The 27,630-nt window shown below is 51.3% G+C and overlaps 2 protein-coding genes across 4 annotated transcripts; one reads left to right on the top strand and one right to left on the bottom strand.

Annotated features, from left to right (window-relative positions):
- Positions 1 to 245: 245 nt before the first annotated feature.
- Positions 246 to 17,822, bottom strand: TMEM143 (transmembrane protein 143). Of its 2 annotated transcripts, XM_019752634.3 has the most exons (8): positions 17,518 to 17,819; positions 16,956 to 17,163; positions 15,943 to 16,047; positions 9,208 to 9,402; positions 8,352 to 8,479; positions 7,123 to 7,402; positions 1,971 to 2,160; positions 246 to 1,322 (listed from the first exon to the last, which is right to left on the bottom strand). In XM_019752634.3, the coding sequence occupies exons 1-8, from the start codon at positions 17,625 to 17,627 to the stop codon at positions 1,114 to 1,116; spliced, it is 1,425 nt and encodes a 474-aa protein (XP_019608193.2). In that variant the 5' UTR covers positions 17,628 to 17,819; the 3' UTR covers positions 246 to 1,113. The 2 variants fall into 2 exon arrangements, with proteins under 2 accessions (XP_019608193.2, XP_019608194.2); XM_019752635.3 differs by lacking the exon at positions 16,956 to 17,163 and having other exon boundaries at positions 17,518 to 17,822.
- On the top strand, positions 17,707 to 26,387 carry SYNGR4 (synaptogyrin 4). Of its 2 annotated transcripts, none has more exons than XM_074316169.2 (5): positions 17,707 to 17,902; positions 18,917 to 19,101; positions 24,232 to 24,469; positions 25,569 to 25,708; positions 26,020 to 26,387. In XM_074316169.2, exons 1-5 carry the CDS (start codon positions 17,734 to 17,736, stop codon positions 26,251 to 26,253), a joined length of 966 nt encoding a protein of 321 aa, XP_074172270.2. In that variant the 5' UTR covers positions 17,707 to 17,733; the 3' UTR covers positions 26,254 to 26,387. The 2 variants fall into 2 exon arrangements, with proteins under 2 accessions (XP_074172270.2, XP_019608149.3); XM_019752590.3 differs by lacking the exon at positions 17,707 to 17,902 and adding an exon at positions 17,989 to 18,161.
- Positions 26,388 to 27,630: the final 1,243 nt, after the last annotated feature.

Raw genomic sequence — 27,630 nt, 5'->3', positions numbered from 1 at the left:
ATATTCAAAAGACTCAGTATTTTTGGGGACCAGGGCCTCTCCTCAACAATCAGGTCCTTTCTAAGATCCTCTTCTGTGATCCACAGCCAGTCTGTTTCACAAACTACACGGGCAGTCTCTCTCTAGGATTACAGCTTCTTCTGACTGGGGCCTACCCCAATGCATTCTCCCAAGACTGAGTCTCTTCTTTCCAGGATTCTGATGCTTTTCTCTCCAATCCCTGCAAATTATCCCACTCATCCGGATTTATTAACCATGATTTATTCCTTTGGGAGAGGGGAGTGGGGAATTGATAGCCCAATAAATATTGCACAGGCCACTGCTGGAGGGAAGATCCAGACCGAGGTAGTTTCTGTAGAAAGGATAAGGGACCTGGGCAGGAAAGGCACTGGAGGTTGTTGGGGCCTAAGTGAAAGTGCGTCTTGGGATGAGAATGGTCTCTGGTTCCTCCTGGCCCACAACTTCCTTCCTGGCAAAAGGCTCCCAACCCCTTCAGCCTGAACAAGCTGATCAGTAGTTGACCAGATGGCCTGACTTACATGCAGCTGTAATTGATAATGTTTCCCTTAGAAATTCTGATTAGTTGCTTCTATGCAGCGACAACTGGCTACCTAAAGTTGAGAATGCACAGAAATTCATTGGCAGTTTGCCAGAGAGCAGGGCTAACCGGCTCTCATTGGCTGCAAGCTGGAGCTCTGCCTTGGTGAACATGATGGGCAGTTTGCCCGGAGCAGGCTAAAAAGACAATGATATATAGCCTCAGGAGAGCAAAATTTAACAACTGTGCCAGGTGGTTGGTAGCGTTGAACAGCTCTGATTGGCTGACACTCCCTCCTCAGCCAAACCACGTTTGGGTGTTCAGCGGGGGTGGGGCTCAGAAATGGAAATAAAGCAAAACCAAACAGCTTTGACTGGCTAGCTGTTCAAAAGGGGTGGGGCTAGCAAACGTAGGCTGTCTTGATAGGCGGCTTTATGAATACGCTATAATGTGATTGCTCGTCATTGGAAATTGAGGAGCTGCAAAGCATAGCCGTGATTGACAGCTTGTCATGGACAAGGCGGAGTTTAGTTCCTAACCAGGTGGCTGGGTGGGGCTGGGTTGAGAGGTTTCTGTCAGGGGTTGTCATTCCTGGGTGCGGCCTGGGGCAAAGAAACTGTAGCCAACGACTCTAGTTTGGGGAACCCGGGGGGCGGGTACATCCCGTTGCTGGAGGTCAGGGCTTGCAGGTGACCCAGAGCCCGAGCTCCGTTGAAGGCCACGTCACAGCCTGACTGGGCCAGGAGCCAGTTCTCCACCTCCGACTGGAGCCACTGAGAGGTCTCTGCAGGGGGAGAGGCAGGTGTTGTGAAGTCAGAGGGCCCAGGAAGGACTGGGAGGGGGCAAGGCAAGGAATATGAGGGGCCTGGGTTTGGGAGAAGCCTAGGGGTATAATGAGGCTGGGAGGGGAATGGGAAAAAGGCTGGGAGGCTCGGCTCTGGGGTTCTCATCTGGGGACAAGCCAGAGATGGGTGGAGGCTCCTGTTGGGAAGGGACGATCTGGGGCTTATACAGGGAAGGGACAAGGGTCTCTTGTAGGGAAAGTGGGCTCACATATTGGAAGGAGCAGGCAGGGAGTGGGGCATGAAGAGGGGCATGCCACAACAGGAGTCTGTCTGATCCAAGACCCCTACTGAGGCTGAGGTCAGGAAAGGGAGACCACCGCAGGAAAAAACCGCTTCTACCAAGATCGTAAGCTGGGTTCAGGGGTCCCTGAAGCTGAGAGCCGGGGTCACCTTGGAAATCGGTCGGGTTCACAGTGGGAGCAGGGAGTTGGGGGCAGGCAGCACGGGGATGCTATCTTACTGGGGCAGGGCCATTTGGGACTAAGAGGAGTCTCAACCCTGTAGTAACAGTGTAGAGTGGGTTCTGGGTGAGGCCACGTCAGAATCAGGCCAAGATGGGTGGGTGGGGTCCCAGGGCCAGGTCCTACCTTCCGGCCCACTGTGCTTGCCCAAGGGCCTACGGGCCAGGAAGCTGTGCGCCAGCAGCGCTTCCTTCGTATGCTCGTCATGCGCACGCAGAGCCAGGGCGCTGAGCAGCTCCGAGTTGTTGGATGTGCTGCGGTAGTAGAGCATGTGCGCCAGCTCCAGTGCCTGCACGCTGCGCCGCTGTCCGAACATCTGCAGGCCGAAGAGCTGCAGCTTGGCGACCAGGAGGGGCAGGGTCGTGCACGGACCCCATACACACGTTTCCCTGGTCACTCACACCAGTGTGGCCCTTCCCACGGAATCTGGGGCCCTCCCCAGACCTCTGGTTCTGATCTCCAGGCCCAGGGCCCAGCTATTTGTATTTTTAACCCACACGCTCTCGCCCCAGTGACTCCAAGGCCACCAACAATATTTTGCAACTGCTGTGCTGGTTTGCTCATCTGAGCCACACATTAATGTATTTTGTTCAAGGATTTCCAGACGATACGAGGGTTAGCCTTATTACTTCTTGTTACAATGACTTTTTTTAAAAGTCTTTATCTTTTAGACACATACTAACATATTTGCAAGTGATATGTCTAGGATTTGCTTTAAAATAATCCAGTGGTGAGAGAGCTAGGTGTTTAGGTGGAACCTAATTGACTACTGCTAACTGTAGACGCTGAATGCAAGGCTACATGGGAGCTCATCATACTATTCTATTTCTGCATTTGTTTGAACTTTTCAATAATAAAAATGGTTTAAAATATTAAATTGTAAAGAAAAGTGTTAAACAACAAATATTCCAAAAGCAGCCTTGAGGATAGACGACGGGAGGGGCCTGGCACAGAGGCCCTGCATGGCCTGGTCCCTAAGGATTCCTCCCACTCACATCCCACTCCTCCCCTCTGAATGCAGCCCATGTTGGACGAACCAATTAACCCTGAGCATCACCCTGTGCACACCCCACTCTCAGGTCTCTGGGCCTTGGAACGAGCCCAGCTGTCTGCTCGCTGCCGCATTCCCCACCGTTGGCCCTCTCCCGGCCTCGACCTCTCTCCCCATACTCGGTGTCCCTAAGGAGGGAAATTAGAGCCTACCAGTGTCCCCTGGGGCTCATACTAAATCCTTTGCCCGGATTCCTCCTTACATTCACAAAATGGGTTCAAAAGGAGCCTCGAGGCCTGGGAACCAGTTCCAACTCTGCCCCCTACCGGCCATGAATAGATTTCTAAGACCTAGTCCTTGGGTAGGGCCAAGGCGCTAAGGAGGGAGATGACACGAAGTGTTCAGGAAGTCAATATACGGTTAACGAAACCCTTGGCACAGAGCCTGGCATGACAAGCAGTTAAATATTAGCTACTGCTGAACATTCGTCCACACTCCGGCCTTTTAAATACAAGTATCTTCGGCCCTTAGAGTGTTGGTGAACTGCCTCTGAAGTCAGTACACGCCTGCAAAAACACTGAAATGACCTGCACAGTACCAATGACATGGCTGTGTGTGGAGTGTGGACTGTGCTCTCTTCTTACACGCTCAGCACAGCAGGTTTATGTCCCTACGTTGGAACGAATCGCCATTTCTATGCTGAAGGCAAGATTCAGAAATTGCATGCGTTAGGAACCATCTGGTATGAAAATACATTGAGTTTTCTGGCTGTTTCTGCCAAGCTGACAGCAATGAGTTCTCATAGGTTAAAGGAGCAGGTCGTGCCACTCCCACACACACAGATGAGATCAGACCTCCCTGGAGTGGGCTCACCGCCTGCCACCTGCATATTCCCTTCAGCACTCGCCACAGCCCACACTGAGTGCAGGGTCTCCCCTCACCTAATCCCCCCGCCCCCGCCCACTCCTCCCTCCTCCCCTGGGGTTCATATCTGGGGCAACCCCATCGCTTACCCAGTCACAGGTCACACCTCTGGCACCGTCCTCGCCCCCTCCTTACCAGCCTGTCAGTCCTCAGCCCCATCCTCCTGCCCTGACTCTCTCTGCCCTGTGCCTCCTCTCTAACCTACCTAGCTCATCACTCGAGCCTCATCCCCGGCTCAGTCTCCCTGCTCCAGTCTGTCCTCTCACAGCCCCCGAGCTGACACTGCTCCGCCCCTGCTCAGAATCCTCCCATGGCTCCCCAGTGCCCTCAGAGTGTCTGAGCAACTTGGCCTGACACAGAGGCCCTGCATGGCCTGGTCCCTAAGGATTCCTCCCACTCACATCCCACTCCTCCCCTCTGAATGCAGCCCATGTTGAACGAACCAATTAACCCTGAACATCACCCTGTGCACACCCCACTCTCAGGTCTCTGGGCCTTGGAACGAGCCCAGCCATCTCTGGCCCATTCTTGAAAAATACTACCTCATAGTCAAGGTTCAGGATGGACATCACTTCCCACCGATAAGCAGCTGTGTCCTCAGATTCCAAAAGTGCTCACTGTGAACTTCATTAGGCATGTGGAGGTCTTTCTGTGTCCCCCACACCATTCCCTCCAGGACAGGACCACCCTGATGTGTCTCAGGGGTGCCAGCTCATCAACCTTCTCAGTGCTGGGCTAGGAGCCCACAGTGAACCAGGGTATGGTGGGAGCCCACAGGCACACCATCCCAGCCTGAGACATCCGGGAAGGCTTTCTGGAGCAGAGCCTCTGAGCTAAGGGTAAGGGGTGAGTGGGGTTGGTCAGCCCAATAAGGGGGGAAAGACATTTCAGTAGGAGGAACAGCATATGCAAAGGGAGGGAAGGGAAGGGCCGCAGAGGGAGGAGGCATTACCAGTACATTTTGGTGGCGCTGAAGCATAGAATTGTGTTGGCTGAGGCTGGAGAAGCAAGGGCTCTGATGCCAGGTTGTGAGCAGGAGAGGAGCAGGGCCAGTCTGGGACCATAAGGGCTGGGCTGTAGGGGACAAACTGGGCGGTTGGGAAGCGGGTCTGAGCTGGGGCTGGGACATAGCGGAGGAGATGGCACAGAGACTCAGAAGGACAGGCTGGGGACTGATGGATCGGATTGAGGGGCAGGGCGAGGGGCAACTTCCAAGGTTCTAGCCAGTGACTAGGGGACAGGCATGAATAGATGGAGAACCAGGAGAAGGAGTGTGTGTAGGGGAGACACTGCATTCCGCCTGGCCGGGTTGGCGGCTCCAGGCTGAACACTGAGCACAGTCTAGGAGATGGAGGAGAGTTGCTTGTGGAAACCGCAGAAGTGGATGAGGTTCTTGAGAGCCAAGAAAGAGGGTTGCGCATCCTACAGCAAGACCAGCCTCCCAGCTGTCTGATCTGAGCACATGTCCCAACACAGGAACTCGGGAGGAGAAAGGGGTTTGGGGAATATGGATGCTTAGCTCAGTGTGGATGCTGTGTGTGTGCAAAGGGCATGGGTGTGTCCAGAGAGCAGGTGGGGACCGGTGTTTGGGGTCAGGGAGAGGTATCTGAGAGGAGATCTAGGGGTGAGGGAACCGGAGGGAACAAGTTTGCACAGGGAGGGGCAGGTGGACTGAGGCTGGGGGGGGCACATTTAAGGCTGAGAGGCTCAGCCTGGGGCATGGAAAAATGTTGAATGGATGCACTAAATTAACTAGTGAACTGGGTTTTCAACTGGGCCCTTCAGAGCCAGAGGGTCGTGCACTCCCTCCATACTTACAACCCTTCCACAGCTCCTACTGTCCTGAGGAGAAAGCCCACAGCCCCTACCTTGGCGTGCAAGGCCCTTGCCACCCACCCTCTGGGGCCTCACTTCTCCACCCCGCATCCCGGATCCCAGCCCTGTGATCCCAGCCCCCTTGCCCAAAACCTTCTCCAACAGGCTCAATCCTCCCCTTCCTCAGCTTTCATCAATCCCACATGACCCCTGGTTCTGGGCAGGAATTGCTCCCTGCACTCTTCCCCAGCCCTTTTTCCTCTCAGCCAGCACAGTCTGGCTGTTATCTGCGGAATTTATTGCCAGCCTTCCTAAGAGCCCGTTGGGATGGCTGAAAACAGCTTGAAAACCAATGAACCAGTGAGTGAATGATTGGGTACAACAGACGCCTCACGCCAGCCCACACCCCGGGGCCAGTGCCAACCCTGGGGATGATGAGTTCAAGGCAGCCCCTCCAGGCCAACTCAGCCTTGAAACAGGGCACACGGCTGGGTCAGCAAGGCACAAGTTGGGTGTCAGCCCTCACCTGTCCCCTCGGCCACGAATCCTTGGATGGTGAACAACCTGCACAACTGTATGAAGCGGCCCCACACGCACATGTCGCAGAATCAGGAAAGCAGCTTGTTAAAAACAGCTTCCTGGGCCCCAGTCCCAGAGTTTCCAATTCAGTCCATTTGGGCGGGAGCCTAGGAGGCTGCATTTATAAAACAGTTCCCCTGATGATAATGACACCTGGCCAGGATGGGGAAGCCCAGACTCAGGGCACAGTAGCCCAGGTAGTAATGATAATAATAATGGCAATAGCTAATACTCATATAGTACCATCCGTATTACGTGTCAGGCTCTGTTCTCAGCATCATATGTGTATTAATTCATTTAAAGTCCATAACAACCCTATGAATTAGGTCATATTGTCATCTCCACTTTCCAGATGCGGGAGCTGAGGCACCAAGAAGTTAAATGGCTTGTTCAAGGTTGCACAGTTAGAAGACAGTGAGCTAGATTCTAATGCAGGCTATGGTTCTAAAACACACATCCCTCACCCCGTCACTAAGTGCCTCTCAAAGCAGGAGCTCAGTGAGTGGCTGTGAACACTCAAGTAGCACCTACCACTTGCCAGGCACAGTGCAGAGCTCTTTGGGGATTCACTCATTTAATTCTCACAATAGTGAGGCAGGTCTCATTATTAGCCCCATTTTCCAGATGACGACAATGAAACACAGAGAGATTAAGAAACCCACTCCTACACACACACACACACAAAACCCCACCCAAGATTGTATTGAGTAAATAAGGTAGAGAAGGAAGACAACAAGGGAGGGATGGATGGAAGAAGGGAAGCCAGAAGGGAAGGTAGGAAGAAGAAAGCAAGAAAATAGAAGAAGGGAGGAAGGGAGCCAGGCAAAGTAGGAAGGACAAAGGAAAGGAATAAAACACAGCATGAAGCAGGAATAATGCATGAAATAAAGAAAAAAATAGGGTAGCCTGACCTTCTGGCTGAACACCAAGAAGCAGGGACCCATGAGGCATGGTGTGTGGCCTACTTACCTTGGAGGCCCGCAGGCCCATGAAGGCAGCAAAGAGCAGCAGCAGCAGGGAGGTGGCCATCTTGAGGTCTGTGAGCACCACCATGCCCACGTTGACGAAGAACGCCACGCCCGAGACCACAAGTGTGACATTGAGCAGGGCACGCTGCAGGGTGGGCGTGCGCACCTTCAGCTCAGGCAGCAGCTGCTCCAGGCCCTCCAACGGTATGTCCTTGAAGCTCTTCAGCACCAGGTGCCCCCGTTTCGTTCGGGCCGCTAGCACGACCCGCTTAAAGTATCTCCTGACGGATAGAGACAGAGAGGCCAGGGTGGTCAGGACTGCCCCAGGGAGCCCCCTCTAATCCCAGGACACTCTCTTTTGGCTCTGCAGTCACACAGTCATTTTAAAAGCTACTTAACAATGGTGGGAGGAAAATCAGAAATAGGCTAAGTGCCCAACAATATGGGATCAGTTATATAATGCAATCCCCTACTGTTGGACACAGGTTGCTTCTGATTTTCTATACTTGATAAAAGAGAGCTGAATAAAATTCTTTTGTTTCGTTAATTTGCAAATTCAAATTCTACATATATTTTAGAGTGTCTGCTAGGTGCCAGGAAGTGCTATGAAGCTCTGGAGAGATAACAAAATGAGTCAGTCACTGCCTCTGTGAAGCTTATAGTGCAGTGTGAGAGACAGATAATTAAACGCACACTCTGCAAGTATAAATATCTCCTTGGAATGGATTCCTGGAAGTGGAATTACTGGTTTAAGGAATATAAGGGGCTCTTTGTCTTTGATTTTTGTTTTGTTTTGTTTTTGGACTCGTGACTACATTTGATAAATTAATTTCCAGAAAGATTGGTAATTGACAGGCCCACTGGCCGACAATGATAAGATCTGGCTCTCCTCACCCTACTCTGAATTTGAATATCCTCTGTTAAAAATATAATATTCATCAGAATCCCAGCAGCGCCACTTTTTCAGAATGTGGCCTTCCTTCTCTGAGCCTCAGTTTTCCTTATTTGGAAAATGGGGAGAAGTGTCCCTACCCTTTGTCTTCCCCTGGGAATTACAGTTCTTACTTTCCCTTGGGAAGAAAAGGTAGCATTTGGATGATTCACCTCTCCCCCTTTCTTGACTTCCCATGCAGGCCCCAGATACCGAAATCCAGACACTGACCTGTCAGTCCCCTCTCGACTCTAACCTTGCTCCCTCTCGCTGCACCTGGAGAACAAAGGCCACCTCACCTCTCTGCGGGGGGAGACTTGAAGAAGCCACGCTTGGAGCCCACGGTTGACTTACGGGGCATCACCCCAACTCGCTGGCCCAGGGCCCAGAACTGTATGTAGATATACTGATCCAAATTTATTGTCACCTGTTAAGGGGGACAAAGGATGCAGAGGCAGCTGAGCACGGGCTGGGGTGTGGGTGCAGAATACTAAAATTAGGTGTCTTTCCTCCCAGTGATTTGGCCCCCTCTCCCAGGCTTATCATCACCCAGTGTCTGGGCAGGGCAACCATGTATGGTTGTTCATGTCGTATACTGCACAAGGGCACACCATCTAAGATGGCCCATTCACATGATAGTCATCTGTACTACCATATTTCCTAGAATCGATGATGCCACTGATTTTAAGACACTCCATTATTTTATGAAGCAACTAAAAGAGAAAACATATTGCCAATTAAACTATGTCACACCACCATTCACAAGTCATATCCTAATTTCAGAGACAATAAGAAATGACTTTAGGAAAAAAGTACATCTTAAAATCACAAAAATGTGGAACTTTGGAAGATTTTAGTAATTTTATTATAATTTTGTTCACTTTAAGGATAAGCATTTTGTATTATTTATTATTACAATTATCTGGCAGATGACAATAAGTCTCTAATCCTAAGAAGATCCATATATTATACTTTTCCAACAGATGGCAGTGAGGTGACCTGAGAAAGAGGTGCTTTTTTCTGATTTACCAAAGGCACCACATGGGCTAGTGCCTGGTGTTCAGGACTATAACTCCCAGCAACCTCTGCCTCCCAAAGGTCCACCCCCACCCCAAGGCCTCCTGGGAGTGTTGATTTTCCTTTAGAAGACAGTACCTGCACCTCATCCTGAGGGTGGTGGACCACCAGAGCGTAGGCCAGGGTGTCCTCAGAAAGTGGGGAGAAGTTGGCCTGAGCCAGCAGGGGCTCCAGAGCTCGAAGCACCTCCTGCTCATTGGACAGACGCTGAGGGTCTGTTAGCGAAGGCTGGTCAAGGGTCTCCCTGTCAGGGTTGATGGGGTCATACAAAGCCTGAGGAAAGAATCAGAGAGGAAAATCAGCCTAGGTCATAGCATGAGGGATCGTGGGTACACTTCAGGATGTTCCTGGCCCCATCCTTTAAATGATGGGTACCCTGGGGCTTAATTCTGGGCCCTCTTCCCTTTTCTTTCTTCAAATTTTCTCTAAATTGCCTCACCATTCCCATGCCTTGCAGATAACTACCCATCCATATCTCCAGTCCGGACCTCTCCTACAAGTCCCAAACCTAATATCCAGTTTCGGTCTATAAGCTTCCATTCTCCCTTCTCTCATAGTAATAGGACACAGGCTGCCCTGAGAGACTACATTTCCCAGCCTCCCTTGAGGTGAGGTGTGGCCAGGAGACGAAGGTTTCATCCACAGAATGTAAATAGAAGTGATGGGTACACCTTCCCCCTCACTTCTTGCTCCACTGGACCTTTCACTCTTTCCTTGTTCTGCCAGCTTAGAACACTTTTCTACCCATGACCCAGTCTTGACCACACAGAGATGAAGACAATGCCCTAAGGGAGGCAACAAGATCAAAGGAACCTGGGTCCCAGCATAATCTCATGTGGAACAGGGCCAACTATGTCCCCTGGCCCACTTACCACAGGTATATTAAGGGAAAGATAAATTATTCCCCACCTCCTTTAAATCATCATGTTGTGGGGTCTACTTGTTACAGCAGCTAAGCCTCTATACTAACTAATACAAACTCCCTACTTGACTTTTTGGATATCACCGTCACCTCAGATCCAACATGTCAAGCTCACAGATCACAGCCCCACATCTCCAACCTTCCAAGAAAACCACCATTCTGGATTTCCTGTCTCAAACCGACTCTCCTCAACCATCCCTGGCCTCTCCCTTGACTGCCAGACTCATATTTGATGATCTCTTTGACATCTCCAATTGGACGTCTAATGGTACCTCGTATCTAACATGGTCCAAGGAAGATGCTTCATTTCTCCCCCTTCCCATCTTCTCCTTTCAGGAAATGGCACCACCATCCATTTCAGAGGCTCTGATCAGAAACCTTAGAGGCATCCTGAGTCCTTTCTTATCACCCCCATATCCAGTCCTCTAGCAAGTTCACCGGCTAAATCTCTGAATTGCTCTTGACTCCATCTTCCCCTCCATCTCCACTGCTACCTTCTCATCTAAGCCACCTTGGCCTTTCCTCTAACCAATTGCACTGGGGTTTTGTTCTGCCTGCTTCTACTCTCACCACCTCCAACCAGTCTTCACACGGCTGTCACAAAGAGCTTATTTAGATTATAAACAGATCCCACATCCTATCCCTCCAATGGCTTCCTACTGCAATAAATTCCAGAATCTTCCCACAACCTTCAAAGTCCCTAAAGAACTAGCCTCTGCCTTGCCCACCTCACCTTATGTACCCACTCACCTAAAACATTGTTGAATGAATGAAAGAATGAGCTTCCAGTTGCCTGGCCTATTTTGCTCATGGAGAGATTGAGTTTCAAGATGACGGATGACTGTCCCTGAGCAAAGAACAAACCTCAGAGGGAAATCACCCCATAAACAAGCCCATAAACCCGCCCTCTGTGTCTCTCTCAGGAGAGGCAGCCTTAAGGAACAATGTGGTCAGGCCAGGTGTGGCTTTGAATTAGTGGAAGGAAAGAGGGGAGGGTACTCTAAGTGGGAGGAATGACCTGGGCAAGGGTTTGGAAGTGGGAAAGCCCAGGGACTCAGCAATAACTGAGCAAAAAGACAGGTGACACAGGGGAGAGTCAAATCCAGTTAATCCTCTTCTGAACTAACTCCCAGGGCTGGGGAGTGCTGGCCAAGGACAGCACCTGAGGCCAAAATGAAGGCCTGTGCCCGAGTCCTTCAGCCCTCGCTGACAGAGCAGGTCCCATAGGCCACAAGAGACTCATGGAGTGACCTTGAGAAATTCCATTTTCAGGTACGAGCTGCACTTTGAGAGTGAGGGAATCTCAGAGCTGGAGGAGAGAGAAATCTGCATTCATCAAACGTCCACTGCGAGCCAGATTCTTTTCTGGGAACTTCACATCCACTCAGGGCTTCAAGCCAGAAACCTGGATGTTGCAAATGACCCGAGCTGCTCCCTCCCCTAGCAAAATAAATCCTGCAGATTCCATCTCCAAAACAGATCACCACTTCGGCCAGCTCTCTCCTCCCCATCATACCACCATCGCCTCTTCATGCCTGGATGAGTCCAACAGCCTTCTCAACGGTCTCCCCAAATCCCTTCCCACCCCTCCCCCATCAATCTGTTCTCTACACAGCTGCCAGGGAGATCTCATCAAACAGTAACAATACTAGTACTAAATGAGAAAGGCACACATTTATGTAGCACTTACTATGTGTCAGGCATTGTTTGAAGCAGGTTACATACACGTTCTCACAATGTGAGAATGGTACTATTGCTATCCTCATTTATAGATGTGGAAACTGAAGCACAGAGAGGTCAAGTAACTGTCCATTGTCACACAGCCAGGAAGTGGTATATCAGGAATTACACATCCAGCCATGTCACTCTCCTGCTAAAGCCCTTCCAGGGCTCCTAAAGCCCTCAGGAAGGACTGTGCTCCACACTGGGGCCTGCAAGCCCTCCCAGGGCCTGACACCACAATCCCTCTTGGTTGCTCTACACTAGCCACTTTGGCTTTCATTCCTCCAGGCACAGGGACTTTGCACATGTTGTTAGGAGACTCTCCCTGGTCCCCTCCCTGCCTCCTCCCCTTTCCACTACTCAAGTCCTACTCCTCCATTGTATTCCAGCTCCCTTATCACTCTCAAAAAGCCTTCCTCCACTCCCTAGGCTGAGCAGGGCTACCCTGTGTGGTTGGGCAGGGTGTGCATTATACAAAGGCGCCAGATCTAAGAGGTACCAATGTAGATGCTATAGACCTGTATATTTACAGGTCACCCTTTCCGATGGAAATAAAGGGTACAGAGCAGCATTATCCAGTAGAACTTCCTGCAATGATGGAAACATTTAGACCTACACCAATAGGTTGCCACTGGTCACAGGTGGCTACTGAGCACTTGAAACATGGTGAATGTGACTGGGGAATGGAATTAAAACTTTTTATTTCATTTCAATTCTTTAAAATTTAAACAGCCACACGTGGATAGGGCCTACACTGATTAGACAGTGCCAGGATAGGGCCTTCCCTGACCACCCTACCTAAAACTGCAAAACACCTCTGCTTTCTTTTTCTCTGTCATTAGGATTACTAGATTTAGGCTAAAATAAAATAAAATAAAACTGAAATAGAATAGAATAAAATAAAATAAAATACAAGACACCAAGTTAAATTTGATTTGCAGATAAACAAAAAATAATTTTTCAGTTTAAGTATGTCCCATGCAGTATTTGAGAATGATATTACATGGGCCATCACTATAGTCATAGCTTAACTGAAATTCAAATTTAACTGGATGTAGAGGGTTGAATAGTGTCCCCGAAAAACTTCGTGTCCCCTCAGAACCTCAGAATCTCATTTGGAAATAGGGTTTTTGCAGGTGTAATTAAGGTAAGGATCGAAATCATCCTGGATAAGGGTGAGCCCTCAATCCAATGGGGGTGTCCATATAAAAGACTGAAAAGGACACACAGAGGCACAGAGAAGGCAGCTGAAGATGGAAATGGAGATGGAGATAGGAGTGACGTGTCCACGGAACACCAAGGATTGCCAGCAGCCACCATTGCCAGGAGAGAGGCTTGAGATAGTCCCCTTCTCAGAGCATCCGGAAGAAACCACGTGCCCACACCTTGATTTCGGACTGCCGGTCTTCTGAACTCTGAGAGAATAAATTTCTGCTGTTTTAAGCCACCCAGTCCCTGGTAATTTGTTATGGCAGCAGTAGCAAATGAATAAACTAGGCATCCTATATTTACCTGGCAACCCTATCCTTAGAAGTCAGCATCTCTTAATATATTTTCCTTTTTTACCTTGTTGAGAGTCTGTCTCCCTCAGTAGAACGTGACCCCATGAGGCAGACACACACATCTGTCAGACTCACTGCTGTGTTGCAGGACCTGGAACCATTTGGGTGACACCGAAGGTGCTCAGTAAACATCTACTGAGCAAATTCATGAATAAGGGAAAGGAGGAGCAGAGAAAGGTCACTTTCCAAGGTCACCTCCATGGTTAGTGTACAACAAAGCCGCTAGTGAACCAGGGCTATTCTAATTCTTTTCCTGCCCCAGGCCACTTCCTCAAGGGACTTAGGTCGTCAGCAAATGGTACCCAGTATGTCACATCAGCCTCTGGTGCTTCCACTCAGCACCTTAGTTTAAAATCTCCTGCCTCAGTAGGAATATTCATCTTCCCCAATTATTCTTTCTACATTTCTATATATTGAAATGTTCATATAATAAAAAATTTTTAAATAACTTAAAAAAAAAACCCTGCCTCCATAGAGCATGGGTGTCCCAGGGGAGAATTTGGAGGCAGGTGGACAGGGGCGCCAATCCTGGCTCTGCCACCTGAGAACTGTGCAATTTTGGTCACCTCTGGGGCCCCCTCAGAGCCTCGGTTTCTGCCTCTGCAGATGTGGCTCATGGCAGCTGTATCTTGGTGCGTCAGGAAGGAGTCAATGAGCCCAGCACAGAGTGGCCTCTCAGCAACAAGGAGGGAGGAGCCCCTGTCCCTTGCTACTAATCAAAGCAAAGAGGGGCCCTGTAGGAGGGCGTGGCAGTGTGCAGTGAAGGGTTAACTCAGCAGACCTGTCTCAACCCTGAGCATTTCAAACAAAGGACTAGCCCCTACCTAGTTCCTGGGAGGGAACCTCTAAGCCTTTGGAATGTCCTGCCTGATAAAGAGTGTCTTGGCTTTCCTGGGGCCTTGGGACACATAGAGTAGCCTATGCTAACAAGGTGATTGATGGTGGGGGCCTTGGGCCATAAGGTAGCAGTCTGACCTCTGGAGGGGCTGGAGACTAAGTAACTACAGCAACCATGCAGGTGGTCAGCCAGGCCTAAGTGTCCAACCTCCAATAAAAAGCCTGTACAAAGCTTGGGTGAGCTTCCCTGGTTGGCAATACTCCCTGTGTTGTCACATATCGGTGCTGGGAGAATTAAGTGCTATTCATGTGACAATACTGAGAGAGGACAACTGGCAGCTCTCGCCTGGCCTCTCCTGGACCCTGCCCCATTGCCTTTTTTCTTTGCCGACTTTGATCCCTATCCTTTCACTGTAATAAACTACTACTGTAAGCATAACAGCTTTTCTGAGCTCTGGCAGTCCCTCTAGAAAAATCAATGAATCTGAAGGTGATTTTGGGACCCCCAACACAGGCAGGACCCTGAGAGGAGAATGCTGAGAATTTGGCTTCTGACACCACTCTCTCCTGGGGTTTCACTTCTCTCTCTGGCCGCTCCCTGCCCGTCCCCCTCCTGGGTTCCAGTTTCCCTTCCTGATCTCAAGGCCAGCACACCCCAGGGCTCAGCTAATTCCCCTCATGGTCCTGTTTAGCACCATTTAGATCCTCCCAGGATTGCTTCTCAGCCCAGACTCCTCCCTTGACCTCCAGACCCCATATTCAAGTCTATCTCTTTACCTGGCTGTCTGATGGGCAGCTCAAATTCCTAAGTCCAAAACTGAGCTCTGTCTTCCCCACAGATCAGCCTCCTGCCCTTGCCCCACCCTCCACATCTCAGTAAATGGCAGCTCCATCCTTCTGGAGGAGCAGGCCAGAACCACTGGAGGCACCCCTGACTCTTTCTCTCATGGCCCTGCATGCACAGCTGAATGCTGATGCCTTCCATTACCAGTATCTGACCACTTTTTACCACTTCCACTGCTATTTCTTTTGTAGGAGCTGCCATTACCTCTTGCCTGGACCAATATAATAGACTCTAATAGATCTCTGCCTCTGACAGTCTGTTCCCTACACAGCAGTTAAAAGGATCCTGTTAACACCTAAATCAGCTCCTGTCCCTCCGCTCTGAGTCTTCCTGTGGCTCCCAACTCACTTAGAGTAAAAGTAAAGTCCTCACCACAGGCCACAAGGCCAGGCACAATTTCCCCCACACTCTCTCTGCTCTCATCTCCCACCCGCGCTCCCTTGCTCACTCCTCTCCAGCTACAGTGGTCATTACAGTGGTCACATTTCAGGCCCTCTCTCACTTCAGGGCCTTTGCACTTGCTTTCCCTCTGCTTGGAACATCCTCCCCCAGACATATACCAGGCATGTTCCCTCTCTTCACTCACATCTTAGCTCACCTGTCACATTCTCATCAGAGACGCCTTCTCTGACCATCCTGTCTAAAAGAAGTCCCCATCTCATCCCTGTCTATCCTGCTTCAATCTCTGATTTATTGTTCTTCACAGCACTCACCACTCCTGGGTACCATATTTTATTTTATATTTATTTATTGTTTCCCCAACTGGAATGTTGGCTCCCAGAGGGCATGGCTTCATCCATCCTGTTCTCTGCTGTATCTGCAGGACTTAGAACCGGGCCAAGCTCTATACAGGTGCTCAGAGAAGTTCTGCTGAATGAATGGATTAGCAAACAAGCACGACAAGACTGGAGGGGCCCCGTCCTCACCTGCAGCCGGGCCAGGATGTGCTGGTAGTGGAACAAAGTGCAGAAGTCCACGTGGGCCGAGAACTCCTCCAAAGCCTCCTTCTCCGCAGGACTGGAGTGGAATTCCTGTTACCTCAGGAAGCAAAAGTGCTCTTTAGGCCTCTTCCCTTTCCTCATGGGGAGGAATTCTGTCCCTGGCAGCTCATACAGACAGTCAGAGCTGTGGGAGTTTGATTTTTTTATTTTGTTTTGTAGAGGTGCTGGGCATTAATTTTATTGACAAAGAAACTGAGGTAGCCCAGTATAGTGAAAAACAGGTGGCTGAAAGAGCTAGAAGTTCAAGTTCCCACTTTGACACTTAACCAACATTCACACAATGCTTACTGTGTGCCAGGCATACTTACCAGCATGCTATCATTCCCCAGAGATACAAGGAGGTCAATGGAATTATAACCCCCATTTTTCAGAAGGGGAAACTGAGGCTCAAGGAAGTCACCTGCTGAGGGCCACAATGTCTAGATAAAGGGAAGCTGAGATTCCAATCCAGGCCTGTCTGACTCCAGAGCATACATATTTAACCAATTATTTATGCTTGTCACTTCCCTTGTCCTGCTTCAGTGACCTCATTTGTTGATGATTCAATAATACGTGGAAAATGCTTAGCCCAGTTCCATATAGGAAGAGATCAAACAATATAATTATAGCTTTGTAGGTATATTAATAATTATTATTAGGTAGTGGTAATAGTAATGATGAGGATTATTATGCCCATTGTGCAAAGGAAAAAACATGCCCCAGAGAGTGCTTGTTTAAGCCCCCAGAACAAGCTAGAATTGGGAACTGCAGCTACATCTGCATCTTAGAGGTCTTCCTACGTTATCACTCCGCGCCCACTTGGGACTACAATGGAAACCGGAACTACAACTCCCAGGAGGGGTCAGGGCAGCCTTCTACAGCATGTAGGGCCCTGCCGCCGCAAGGCCTAACGGGAGTCGTAGTCCCCAGGCTCTTGCACCCAGACGGACGGGCGGTACCTGTATCAGGAGACGGAGCAGCTGCTCCTTGGAGAATGGGATGAACCGCTCGCGGTACTGCTGGGCCCAGTCGCGGGGCTCCGTGGGGTTCCACATCTTGCGGTACACCCCCATCTTAGCCGCCAGCGACGACAGGGCCCGTACTTGGACCCTGGATCCCCAGACCCCCCGGGTCACGTGCAGCATGGCCAGCCCCTGTCCCGGGAGCCTAAACGAGGGAAATGACCATGGGTCAAAGGACATCTGGAAGAAAAGCGCCCTATCCCAACCTTCAGGCGCTGTCCCTACCCCTGGCGGAGCGCACAGGCCATCCGCCCACCTCGTATCCCTTCTTGCCCATCCCCTCCCACACTGCTCAGTTGATCTGGACCCCAAGGAAGGGTCAGAGGTCTTAGTTCCTGGGGCGTTTTGAGGACCCAGACACCCTTTAGTGGTACAACTGGTTTCTGCGGGGTCTAGGCGATGAAGTGGATTTTAGGAGCATAGAAGATGCACGGAAAGGCTACATAGAGGGTGCAGGGCCGCCCTCCCCCGGCCATGCAATCCTCCGCCCTTCCCTCACCTTAACCAACGCTCGACTGTCATTGAGCCTCCTGCGCATGTGCAGAAAGGCGTCCTGGGTCCTCGAGGATCGGCTTCAACCAGCAGTAAGAGGAATGCGCACAGACGCATGCGCAAAACCTGGGTCTCCGAGCACTTGTCCGTCTTCTAACGTCCCAACTGCGCACGCGCGATATGCCTGCCTTTCACCACCGTAGGCCTTGTTTGGGAGCAGCGCATGCGCAGCAGAAGTGTCTCTTTTTCCGCGTGCTTCAAAGGGAAGGGGGCAGAGCCGGCACGAGACTCCTGGGAGGACTGGGGCGGGACCGAACTCCCGCGCGCGGCAATCCAACGGCGGGCAGCCCAACGTCCGCTTTGGCCACGCCCCAGCTCGTGTCAGCTCCTGAGTAGGCGGGAAGAGAGGGGGCGGGATTTGGGCACATCCAATCAGCTGTGAAGGGATGAAAAGGCGGGAAAAAGCGGAAGCAAAAGAAGGCTCGGGGACACCAAGGACCAAGTGGGGAGGGTGGGCGGAAAGAAGAGCAATCCTCCAGGTGATGCAGACCGGGCCTCCAGAATAGGGGTGGCCCTTTGTCAGACAGCGCCCCCTACAAGCCCCACCACTCCCATTCCAAGTCCTGAAAGGGAAGACCGGATTCTAAGAAGGTAGCTTAGTGCGGGGGGTGTATGGCCTTCTCATTTTGAGGGGACAGCTTAGTTCTCAGCCCATGTCCCCGCATATCTGAAGTCCAGACCCCCAACTTGAGGAAATACGCTTTTATGCAGATGAAACTGAATTCTGAGGGGAGACCTTTATTCTAAATAACCTCAAATCACAAGAACAGCCTAAAACATTCCCTGGGTTCTCCATTATGGGTGCTGTCACCCCAAACCTGAAGAGGATTCCCTTTGTTCAGACCTTCCAATGGTTCTGATCCAGCACCCCTAGTCCCTGGAAAATGCCACTTGTGTCTTCTTACAGGGAGAATGATCTTTAAAGGGGCACATCCAATGTCAGGGATGTGACCCCAATATCCCAGTCCTTTCTCCATGCTTTCTCCCTCCCTACCTGGGATCTCCTCACCCAGCACCTCTACCTCTAGTCCCCCAGCTGTCCCCTCACCTCATACCCCTACCTCTGGAATTCTCAGGAGCCCTCTTACACTGCACCCCAAATCATAGGACCCTCACTCAGCAGCCCTCTCATCCTGCACCCCCACCTCTGGGGCTCCCAGCAAGCCCTTCACTCCATTCCCGGACTCCTAAGAACCCTGATAAACCCCTCACCCCACACAACCCCGTTCCTGGGACACCCCAGCACCTCCCCATCCCATGCTCCCTATTCCTGGGACACCTGGCAGCCCCTTCACCCCACGCCAATGACTCTAACCACCCACTATCTGTCTTGACTTACCTTGCAGCACCCAAGCCCCAGGGTGTGCCTGGAGCCTCTGGACGGAGGCAGAGCATTCCGGCTCTTGCCCGCTGGAGCCCCGGAAGCAGAGTAGCCGCCATGCACATCCCCGAAAGCCTCCAGGACCTGGCTGACAGTGAAGCTGTGCAGTTTCTGAAGAGGCCAAAGACGATCCTGCGGATCTTCGCAGGGGTGAGGTCTTCCTGTGGCCCAGCTACCCCATGGGCGACAGAAAACAGGTCTCACCTCTTAGAGACAGTGCAGAGGGAATGGGGCCCCAAGAGGACAGATGGGGGAAAAGAAGCAAAAGGGAGATAATAACTGAAGTCACCTTTTTTAAAACTTTTATTTATTTTAAGTGTGTTTTTCCAGGACCCACCCAGCAGCTCCAAGTCAAGTAGTTGTTTCAATCTGGTTGTGGAGGGCGCAGCTCACAGTGGCCCCTGTGGGGATCGAACCGGCAATCTTGTTGTTAAGAGCACCGCACTCTAACCAACTGAGCTGACCAGCTGCCCCCTGAAGTCACCTTCTACTAAGCACCTACTATAGGCCCTATGCTATTCTAAGCACTTCTTACGCTCATAGGAAGAAACAACTCTTCAAAGTAGATGCTACGAACCCCATTTTTGAGATAAGAAAACTGAGGATCAGAGAAGTTAAATCATTTTTATAAGGCTGCACTGTCCAAGGAGGTAGCCATAAGCCACATGTGGCTATTTCAACTTAAACTAATTAAAATAAAATTTTCCATTCCTCCGTCATAGGGGCCACATTTCAGGTGCCCACCAGCCACGTGTTGTTGATGGCTCTCATATTGGACAGTGTGGATCAAGAACATTTCTATTAGGCAGAAAGTTCCATTAGTGTTGTCTGAAGTTACACAGTAAGTGGCAGGATTCAAATTGGCGTCTGTGAGGTGCCAGAGTCTGTTCACTTTCCATCTCAGACAAGGGACAAGGAGAGGAGCAGTGGCTGGAGCGGCTAGGAAGAAAAGTAGTACACATAAGTGGAAAGATAATGTATAACATAGAACAAAGATACCAGGTGTGGGGTGATCACTATGCCAGGCGCTGTGCCAAGCAAGAGCTTTACGGGCATTTGTGTAATTATCACCAGATTCTCAAAGAGTCAAGACACGTGGGCTCAAATCCTCATTCAGCCCAGACTTTGCTGTGTGACCTTGGGCCAATCACTGTTCCTCTCTGGACGTCAGTACATGAGGGGTCAGAGCAGTGCTGTCAACATTGCTCTCCACTGACAGGAGAGCGATGACAGTTGGAAACTGAAGCCAAGGGAGATAATGAGACTTGATACGGGTCATGGGAGTAGGTGGGGTGCCCTGGATCGAACCCAGGGTCCTAATCCAGAGTATCTCCTCCCTACCCCTTCTGGAACCTGTGGTCAGAGGATCTAACAGGCCTGGCTTGGAATCCTGGCCTGGCCACATGCTGTCCACATAGGGTGACATACTCTACAGTTTGCCTGGGCCAGTCCTGACTGTAATTATCAGTAGCACCACCTTTCATTCTCAAAAGTACCCCCTTTTTGTTTGATAACTTACCAGGTCACCCTATGTCTATGTGACCTTGAGCAAGTGACTTGATTTCTCTGAACCTCTGTACCTACGTGTGAGGAGAGGACACTAATATCCTGTTCACAGGAAGGACTGTTGTGAAAATGAAACAAGTTAATGTCCCTAAACTGATTAGCATGGACCTGGCACGTGGTAAACTTTCCTTAAATAGCAATTATTATTGGGACAAATCATTACTTGTGAACGAGGAGAAAATTGGTTTTCCAGGGCCTAGCGTGATGGAGACTCGTGTCCACTGTCATTCTCACCCAGGGGAAGAGAGGAATTACGAGTTCCATGTCTTAGATCCAGGTCCCTCACTGGTGTTAGCTCTTCTGCTCCTCACCACGACTCCATGACATGGGCATTATTACCCCCGGTTGACCCAAGGGGAAACTGAAGCTCGCAGAGGTTGAGTGATTTGTCCAAGGACATCATGCAGCTGGTGAGCAAGTCAGAAACATCTGCGCACCTCCGAAGCTTTGGAAGGAAGGGCCGGTGGCAAGGAAGAAGGAGGCTCAGCTGGTGTGGACTGGTGTGAGGAAGGGGGAGGAAAGGGCGGCCGAACAATCGAACAATCATGCCAGACGGTTTGGTCACAGACTTTGCCCGCCGCCTGCATCCTCCCACCCTTCTCCCTCCCTCCCTCCCGAACTCTCCTCCTTCCCCCCTGGCCTGGCTCCTCAGTAGGGACTCTCTGGGCAGCTGGTGCACTTGTCCTCACCACCGCTTGCCAGCTGGTGCCTTAACTGATGAATCTTTGCTCCCTCCCTGGGGACAGGCCAGAGAGGACGTGGAAGGAGGTTTGGACTCAGGCTTCTGAGGGCTAGGATCCCTCCAGCCCAGCTGAGCCCCCTCCCCACATCTCCAGTGCCACAGCCCAAGATTTTCAGGGTCAGTGAACAGAGTCAGACAACTCACTGGCCTGGAAGTCAGGAGGGCTGGACCCCAATCCCTCTTCCCCACGGACTGACCTTGAGAGGATACTTCTCTGGGTGAATCATGAGAACTATCATTAAGGCTAAGTTCCCACCTCCGCATGCCCCCTCTTGGCAGCACAGAGACAGACTGGGAAACTGAGGCTTCAAGAAGTGAATGATTTTCCCAAGGCCACACAGCTGATGGAGTCAGCCATGTTCTGGCTCTTTCCACTCCACCATAATGGCTTCGATTTATCACCTGTGAAACAGAAATGAATTACTAGCATCTAGCACGTGGGGCTGGTGTGAGGCTTCAGGGAGATGATGCAGATACAATGAATACAGATGGGCTCAAAAATGATCGATGGGGCGTCCTGTCCTTGACCTGGCTCTGCCTCAGACCACCAGGGCAAGACGCTCACTTCCCTTCTGTGGACTCGGTTCTTCAGCTCCCAAACAGAATGGAGGCAAATACCCGTGGTTAATGCAAACATGCTGGTGAAAGAGAGGGACTCCTTAATGTCATCATCATCATCGTCATTATTATTATTTAAAGACAGTTAAGATAAAGGAGAGAGGAAGATCAGCAGAAGCTGAGGAGTTTAGGGGTCGATCCTTTGCCTCCCCCGTCCCCACTCCAAAGGGCAGGGCAAGAGCAAAGAAGAAAGGCCCAATGTCATTTATTCTTTCAACACATTTACTGAGGTCCAATCTGGTGCTAGATGCCAAGGAGAGAGAGAAGGGTCCCACGTGGACCCTGTCCAGGAGGGGTTCAAATTCTAGTGGATGCCCCTACCCCTCACCTTGCTCCTGTCCCCAACACTGCCACGTCAATCAATCCCCAAGTCCAATTTTACGTCCTCAATATCACTGGATTTCCCAGAGCCCAGACCTCAGCTCAGGCCTCAGCATTTCTAACCTGGGCCTTCCCACCAATCTCTGACGATCTGTTGGCGTCTTGTCTTGCCCCCACCAATCCACCATGACCCTAGAGATTTGCTTTAATTCCCAGGTCTGACCCTGGCCATCCTCTGCTCAGAATCCCTCCATGCATGTAATTAAATCCAAGTAAGAAATTTCACTTTCCTGACTCTCAAGGCGGGGCCCCTCTGTCTAGTGGTCAAGGCCTCTGAGGGTCGGGCCCCACCCACTTTTCCAGCTTCTTCTCACACTAGATCCTGGATCCATGAGATTTCTCCCCATTGCTGAAGGAGCCCCGCTCTGCAGATCTGGCTTTAGCACACATGGTGCATCCTGCCTGGAATGCCCTTCTTTCTCTGTCTGCCTGGAAAACTCCATCTTTAAGTGCAGTTCAGATCTCACCCTGTTTCCTCCCGAATCCAGCCCCACAACTTTGGTTCCTGCTAAAACCTCAACTCTCTCCATGACCCCGGCCCCAGCCTCCTCCCTGGCCTCCCAGCCTCCAGTCTCACTCCCTCCAGTCCATCTCTACATGGCCCCAAACGGGCCTTCATACACCCAGAGCTGACCCTGCCCTGCCCCGCCTCACAGCCCTGCTATAGCTCCCTGTTGCCCTCCTGGCAACGTCCCCGTTCCTTAGCCTTTCTCACCCTGCAGCACTCCTTACAGGCATCACCTCATCCAGAAAGCCTCCCGGGACCAATGTCCACTGCCCAACGCATACGCAAGCCAGTTTCCTTCACATCTGACATAGACCTCACCACGCTGCCCTGGGACTGGGACAAATAATTGGGGCTTACAATTTCCACTGACTGGCATTGATAGGAACCCTGCCCTCAAGGTGTCTGGTCCAGCTGGAGGCAGTATAGGACGGGGTTAAAGCAGACTCGGGAGCCAGACAGTGCGGTTCAAATCCAGACACTGCCACTTACCAACTGATCGACCTCTCTGTGCCTCAGTTCCATGAGCTAAAAAACAGGGCCGTTTGTAGTGCCCACACCCTAGGGTGCTTGTAAGGATGTCGTGAGCTAGTGCTTGTGTAGTACCTCAGCGCCGTTCAGTACACACCATGGAAGACAAGCACAGATGTGGACAATTGTACTGTAATATGCTGCTTGCAGACACACAGACCAGAGGGACGGGGCTACCCTCTCAGTAAGGTTTATTTGCTTTTAAAAAAGTCCTGAGGCAAAAGGAAAAAAAAAAAACCCAAAATGTTCATTAGGTCCTGGGTGTTTGTTACATTTCTCTCCATCCTCTCCATGTTTTTGGACTATTTCACAAATTTATTTTTTTAAAAATAAATGGGAATTAGCTAAGCTGGGAGGAAGGAGGAAGTGGCAGGCGGAGGGTAGAGCTTGGAGGCAGAGAGAAGCATCATGATGGAAAATACTGAGCTCGTCATGTATACCAGGCACTGTGCTTAGCATTTTAATTGGTACCTGGGTTTGGTGATAGATACCAATTTGGGGTGGTAGAAGGGGAGCATGGGTGAGGCGGGGTGAGTGGGGAGAGCACAGACCATGCAGGGCCTCAAAGTCCGGCCTGAGGGGCTGGGATTCTGACCTGGGGACACTAGGAAGCCATGGGGGGCTGTGAGTAGGGTGTGGGGGGAAGGGCAAGGTGTGGAAGGACTCCTCTGGGACTGTGGGGGATGGGCTGAGAGGCTGAGACTGGAGGCAGGGAGGCCTGGGAAGAGGGTGGGGGGGTGAGGGGAGAAGGCCTGAGACATCATGGAGACGATGGAAGAGGGACAGGCTTGGAGGCTCTGAGGACCTGACAGGGAGGGAGGGGCCAGAACTGCCCACTGGATGTCAGCAGGACGGGGCCACAGATGGGGAGGATGAGTGGTTTGGGGAGACACTGAGCTGCTCTCCGGGCCCTGCGGATGCCCCTCCCGCACCACAGGTCTTCTCCCTCATCGTCTTCTCCTCCCTGCTGACCGACGGCTACCAGAACAAGACGGGCTCTTCGCAGCTCCACTGCGTGTTCAACAGCAACAACGTGGCCTGCAGCTTCGCCGTGGGGACCGGCCTCCTGGCCTTCTTCAGCTGCCTGACCTTCCTGGCCCTAGACGCCCACAAGAGCCGCATCGCCACCACCCGCTTCAAGACAGCCTTCCAGCTCCTGGACTTGATCCTGGCTGGTGAGTCCTGGGCACCCCCGCCCAGAGCTGCCCTGCTCTCACTCCCCCAGGACACCGCCCTTCGCCCCTCAGCCGGCCTCTGACCATCCTCCACGTGTGACCCAAAGCTCTGTCCCTCCCTTCTCACGGCTTGTCTACACCTGCAATTTCCTTTCTGGGGAATTATGACTCACCCTTTAGACTCAGTGCAAGGGTCACCTCTTCTGATCCCCAGGCCAATTCTAGAAGCCTCCCTTCTGCCCAGTTTTTTCCTTCCATTCACCTTTCTTCACCTCACATTTCTTGAAAAGCCTCCGGGTGTTAGGAGATGGGAGTTCAGAGCCCCAAGCCAGATAGACCTGGGTTCGAAATTTCAACTCTGGGACCCGCTGTGGGCTCACATGGGTCTCCTCCCCTCTCTGAGCTTCACTAGAATCTGGAATGAAAACCCCACCTTGCAGGGTTTTTCTGAGGATGAAATAAAAGAAAGGACACCTCTAGTAATATTGACCTTTACTGGGCACTTCCCGTGTATCATTTACTCAGAACCACCCAAGGTAAGCCCTGCTCATATTCCCGTATTACAGAGGAGGAAACTGAGGCTTAAGGAGGTTATGTCATTGGGCTGCTGAGTGGCAGATCCAGGCTTCCAGACAAAGTCTCGCCTCGGTTAGCCAAGCACCCTACATAGAGCCTGGCACTCAGTAAGGGCTAAATAAATGCTCATTTCTTTTCCTCACAACCAGGCCTCCTGTCTCTTATTCTGGACGACCTTATCCTCCCCCTCGCCCCTTCCTCCTTCTCTGCACAGGGCCAGTCCAGCGTCTCAGCGCTGGGAGGGCCCTCAAAAGGCATTGAGTCCAGCATTGTCCGAGAACTTTCTGTGACGGTGGGAATGTTCGGTGCCCACGCTCCCCGATATGGGCGCCGCAGGCCATATTTGGCCTCCGAGTACTCGAACTGTGGCCAGTATGACCATGGAGCTGAATTATTTTTAATTCAGTTTGAATTGATTGAAATGTAAATAGCCATGCATGTGGACAGCGTGGCTCCACTCCAGCGCCAGCGGTCCTCCCTGAGCCTGCTCTCCTCCCACCCCTCTTCTCTCCTGCAACCCCAGTCCTCTGGACAGGCACCTGGTTCGTGTGTTTCTGCTTCCTGGCCAACCAGCGGCAGCGTTCGCCACCCAAAGAGTTCCTCCTGGGGAGCAGCAGCACCAAGGCTGCCATCACCTTCGCTTTCTTCTCCATCTTCATCTGGGTGAGGATGAGCCTTCTATCCCCAGCACCCTCTGCAGAGCAGGGGCGGGAGGGCTAGAACAGGCTTGCTCTCACTCAGCTTCCCTGGGCCTCCACTAGCCCCTTCCGAGACTCCCAGGCAAATTGAAAAGAAGGCATCCCTTCCTCCGAGCAGACGCAGCCCAGCACCGGGCATCGTGCCGGGGCCCTTGTCTAGTGAGAGTGGGCACAGCCACACCCTGCATCTCCCTCCCAGGCCAGGCCCCAGCCCGGGTCCCTCTCCTCCCTTGTCCTATCCAAACCAGCCTCCAGCAGGCCCTTCTCTGCCCACAGATATTCCAGGCCTACCTGGCCCTCCAGGACCTCCGGAATGATGCTCCAGTCCCCTACAAGCGCTCCCTGGATGAGGGTGGCGTGGTGCTGACCACTCTGTCCCCCCCCTCTGCTGCCAGCCCCATCAACATGCCCAGCACTGGCCCCAACAATGTGAATTATGCCAGCTCTGCCCTGTCCCCTTATCTGACCGCTCCGAAGGCCCCCCGCCTCGTTATGATGCCTGACAGCTAGACAGCCTTATCCTCAGTAAAGACGTCCTCCTCCCTCCAGGAGGGTTTCTGAAAACAGCTCTGTCCTCTTGTCTGTTCCTCTCTGGTCTGTCAAGTCGCCCACGATGGGGAGAAATCCTACAGGGTCACCCCAGGGTCTCTGCAGTGGGTCCGTATCAGCTCCTGGACTCTCCATCTGGGAACCACCATGATAGTGGCACATTAGGCAGAGGTGGTGATAGGAAGGGACATGTCTTTTGGACCCGTTACACATCAAGCCCTTTGTCCTTCACACTAGCCAGGGGAGGGAGGCACGAGTCACCACCCTGTACAGTGAGGAAGCTCACATTCAAAGAGAGAGAATGCTCCCGCTTGTGGAGAGTGCTACGAACCTGGACCAACACGGGCCGGCCTGACACTGACGCTGAAGCCCAAGCCCTTTCACTCACCCCAGTTACAAGGGACCCAACTCAAAACCAAACTGTGTGAGGAGTCATTAAAGGAACGGGATGGCAAGTCCATGCCTGAGCTCAGGGAGATCCCTGTCTTCAAATATTTGGAAGACTGTCTTAGGGGAGAAGAGGGGGTTTTATTCTAGAACCCTGAAGCTCATCGGGGACTTGTGCACAGGCCACAAAATGCTTCTGCTTGTAAGGTAACCCCAGTGGGCGAAGCACCCACTAAGGGACTGGTGGGGACAGGGGTAGCCTTCATTCAGCACCCACTATTCCGTACCATGGGCCTGGGGTGTCTAGAGCTACGCTGTCCGATTGAAATACAGTGAGAACCACAGAGGGCAGAATTTTAAATAGTCTAGTAGCCATGTTAAGAAAAGTAGAACAAAACAAGTGAAATTTTCATATATTTTATTTAACCCAGTATATCCAAAATATTATTTCAACATGTCATCAATATAAAAAATTAAGTATCTTACATTCTCTCATACCAAGTTTTCAAAATCCTTTGCATTATTTTACATCTCAATTTGGACTCACCACATTTCAAGTGCTAATGGTTGCATATATCTGCTGGCTACCATATTGGACAGTGCAACTCTAGAACCTTCTGGTTTTTCTAGAACAACTGGACATCCCTTTCTTTTTAAGTGGCATTAGTTGGCAATGAATACAAAAAAAAATTTTTTTATGCAGGCCAAACCAAACACACCCACACGTGTCACGGTGGCCTTCATTCATTTACAAACTAGATGAAGGGATATAAATTGTGGGGAGTCAAATGTGGGTTCTGTTGTCCCTTTGTGAGGTTTCCCATGTGGCAGGCCCCGTGCTCAGATCTGGGGGTACAGCATAAATAGGATGCAATCTCTGTGGGCATCTGGAGGTGGCAGCAGTGCGGTGGAGTGGGCAGCATTGTGACCTGGGTGATGGGAGAATTTGAG

This window comes from Rhinolophus sinicus, chromosome 8, assembly GCF_057876585.1.
Source record: "Rhinolophus sinicus isolate RSI-liver-muscle chromosome 8, RSI-T2T, whole genome shotgun sequence".
Lineage (NCBI taxonomy): Eukaryota > Metazoa > Chordata > Mammalia > Chiroptera > Rhinolophidae > Rhinolophus > Rhinolophus sinicus.
This window is presented reverse-complemented; position numbering and strand designations above follow the sequence as displayed.